Source organism: Amphimedon queenslandica, unplaced genomic scaffold, assembly GCF_000090795.2.
Source record: "Amphimedon queenslandica unplaced genomic scaffold, v1.1 AMPQUscaffold_12976, whole genome shotgun sequence".
Taxonomy (NCBI): domain Eukaryota; kingdom Metazoa; phylum Porifera; class Demospongiae; order Haplosclerida; family Niphatidae; genus Amphimedon; species Amphimedon queenslandica.
In genome coordinates, this window is record NW_003546788.1 from 41,103 (window position 1) to 44,262 (window position 3,160).

At 30.6% G+C, this 3,160-nt stretch overlaps 1 protein-coding gene across 1 annotated transcript in view; it reads left to right on the forward strand.

The window, feature by feature from the left end:
* Positions 1-3,160, forward strand: part of LOC105314354 (uncharacterized) — a 43,880-nt gene that overhangs the window by 34,614 nt on the left and 6,106 nt on the right. Inside the window, exons 51-54 of the mRNA XM_020002107.1 lie at positions 361-565; positions 630-763; positions 1,148-1,207; positions 1,273-1,474. Coding sequence (XP_019857666.1) covers positions 361-565; positions 630-763; positions 1,148-1,207; positions 1,273-1,474 — 601 coding nt within the window. The remainder of the gene's footprint in view (positions 1-360; positions 566-629; positions 764-1,147; positions 1,208-1,272; positions 1,475-3,160) is intronic.

Sequence of the window (3,160 nt, forward strand, 5' to 3'; positions counted from 1 at the left end):
CAATTAGAGTGTATTATAATGGATGGGGGAACATATGTGATGACTACTATTATAGTTACACTGAAGCTATAGTCATTTGTCATCAGTTGGGATACACTGGAGTTTCAAGCTACTCTAGAGCTGGACTAACAAGGTATATTTCATTAATGATAATGATAATTTTTGTTTTGTAGCTATGGTACAGACTATCTTTCTATGAAATGGGATGATGTTAACTGTGCCAGTAGCAGCTATTTATCTATTGCTCAATGTTCCTACTCCACTTACATTGACTATGGTTGTGTTAACAGTAACAGTTATGATGCTACTGTATACTGCTGTAAGATATTATTATTGCTACATTTATCAGTATTATTACAGATACCACAAGGATCTGGAACAGTAATCCATATGATGGTATGGTACGTCTTCAAGATGGAGATTATTCTAATGAAGGACGTGTTGAGGTTTATTGTAATGGACAGTGGGGAACAATATGCAGTGATGGTTTTGACTCTAATAATGCTAACACAATCTGCAAGCAACTGGGATATGATGTATCATTAAGTTTTTATAATTTTTCACTGTATGCTAAAATTTAATAAAAGCTGGAGATATTTACTTAGTTTTTTTTTCTCCTTTTTTTGTAGACAAGAGAATGTTAGTGATGCAGCAGGATGGAGTCACTCTATTCGTAATTTACCGACTGATGTATGCTTTGTAACTGATACTTGTTCAGTTTCTTTAATTTCAAATTGTAAAATTGCAGCTGCTCTCAATTGTGGTAAATATTAAATAATTTTTACAGTGGTAATACTACATCAATTTTTATTAAAATGTTTTGTGCAATGCATTTTGAGAATTGGTAAGGGTGCATTAGGGGTCTGGTAAGGATCAAAAGTATTAGTTTAATAACTATATATACAATTATCATCAAACTTTTAAAAATTTTAATTTTATTTGGAGTATACCGTAATTTTACATCAAAACTTGCTCGGTACACTTTATACCAATTTTGTTCATGGTTTGACCTCTTATATAACATTTTTTTTCATTGTTCCCTGAAATATATTTCTGTTTCTATTAATACTTATATTAATATTTTAATTTGTTCATAAGTCTAGTGGCATGCTTAACACACTTTTATATCATACTTCATTTATTTTAGGTGAAAAGTCTACGTTGACAAGACGAACTGTGACTGCTTCAACTTGCAGTCAATACTATTGTGAGAGCAATTATAGTAGTATTATCTACATGTATGTGTATATTTTGATTTTTTAATATAATTAGCTCAAGCAGCTGCTGGAACTATTATTCTATCTCGTAATAATGTGTCTTCAACCACTTATTACTATGGAATAGTAAGGGTGTACTATAATGGTTGGGGGAACATTTGTGATGACAGCTATTATAATTCAGCTGAAGCTAATGTCATTTGTCATCAGTTGGGATACACTGGAGCTTCAAGCTACTCTAGAGCTGGACTAACTAGGTATATGTACATGAAAATGTCATAGATATACTAGTAAAATTTTTGCCATGTAGTTATGGTACAGACTATCTTTTTATGAAATGGGATGATGTTAACTGTGCCAGTAGCAGCTATTTATCTATAGCTCAATGTTCTTATTCTACTTACATTGACTATGGTTGTGTTAACAGTAATAGTTATGATGCTACTGTATACTGCTGTAAAATATTATTATTTTTACATTGTATTAATCAGTATTAATACAGATACCTCTAGGGTCTGGAACAGTAATCCATACACTGGTATGATACGTCTTCAAGATGGAGATTATTCTAATGAAGGACGTGTTGAGGTTTATTGTAATGGACAGTGGGGGACAATATGCAGTGATGGGTTTGACTCTACTGATGCCAACACTATCTGCAAGCAACTGGGATATGATTCATTCTCGTTCTTTCATCTTTCATAGTATGTGATTACAATTTGTTCACTAATGATTATTGTATAAAATTATTTTTAGTGATTCAAATGACAGTTTGCCTTTTTGGACTTCTAACATGTATAGTACTGGTTATGATTTGTGTTTTAAAGAGCACAACAATTGTCCCAACACTTCAGTGACCAGCTGCTCCTACTCCAACAGTATATCAATCCAGTGCAGTAAGACAGTAATTTTTTCTACATGTATTATGTGAATTATTTTCTGCTACATGTAGCTGATATTACATACAGTAGACTTGGTATTAACCAAGATACTTGTGCTAAAATTCCTGGTAAGTCTTCAAAATTACTGATTGTAAGTGCTGTATAACAATTTTATTTTGAAATTATAAAATTTTTTGCCAGTTTGGAGTTCACTAACAAAAATTTTTGTGAAATGGGCTAATGTAGCCAGGTCTGTCATTCAAATTTCAATGGACTTTAATTAAAACAATTCATGATGCAGGAATATAGTTTTATTATAAGTGATCTATAATACTAAACTTATGAAATTTTAAATTTGCTTTGGGTTTCAATTAAGGATATTAAGCTGATATTTTTGTAGTGACTAGTGATAAATTTCATATTTTAACTTGAGTAGAATTGTAGCTACATGCAACTTTTGTAACTACAGTGTAAAGTACTGTATAGCACAAAGTTTACAAGGGCTGTAAATTTTGCCAAAATTCTATTTTGTAAATTAATTTATGCTGAAGCTCACTGTTTGCGATAGAAAAATTGATTATAATTATTCTATGAATTTTCAAAAATCGTAAACTTTAGGAAATTTACTGCCCTTATAAATTTTGCTCTATAAGGTAAAAATATTGTATATCAGTGCATTTCTATTTTCCAAATATTAGCCACTGTCACCTACAGTTTTGTTTATTATCCAAAATTAATGTTCATTGCTACTCAAATCGTTCTGGATGTGTATAGATGCATATACTACAAATACAGTATGTAGAGTATGAATCAGACAAGCAACTTAACCAAGCAAAACACTGCATCAAAGAGTATAAAATTTATGAACATAAATTAGAATTAAATTTGAAGAGTTTGTTGAAATTAAATTTGTATTATATCCTAGCAATTAATTAACCATATTTACATGTAAATGCAAACCATATTAATGCATTTATTATATTACTTTAGACTTACTTCATGCTACAAATGGAACAATCATACTTTCCCGTAATAACACATCATCAACCTCTTATTACTATG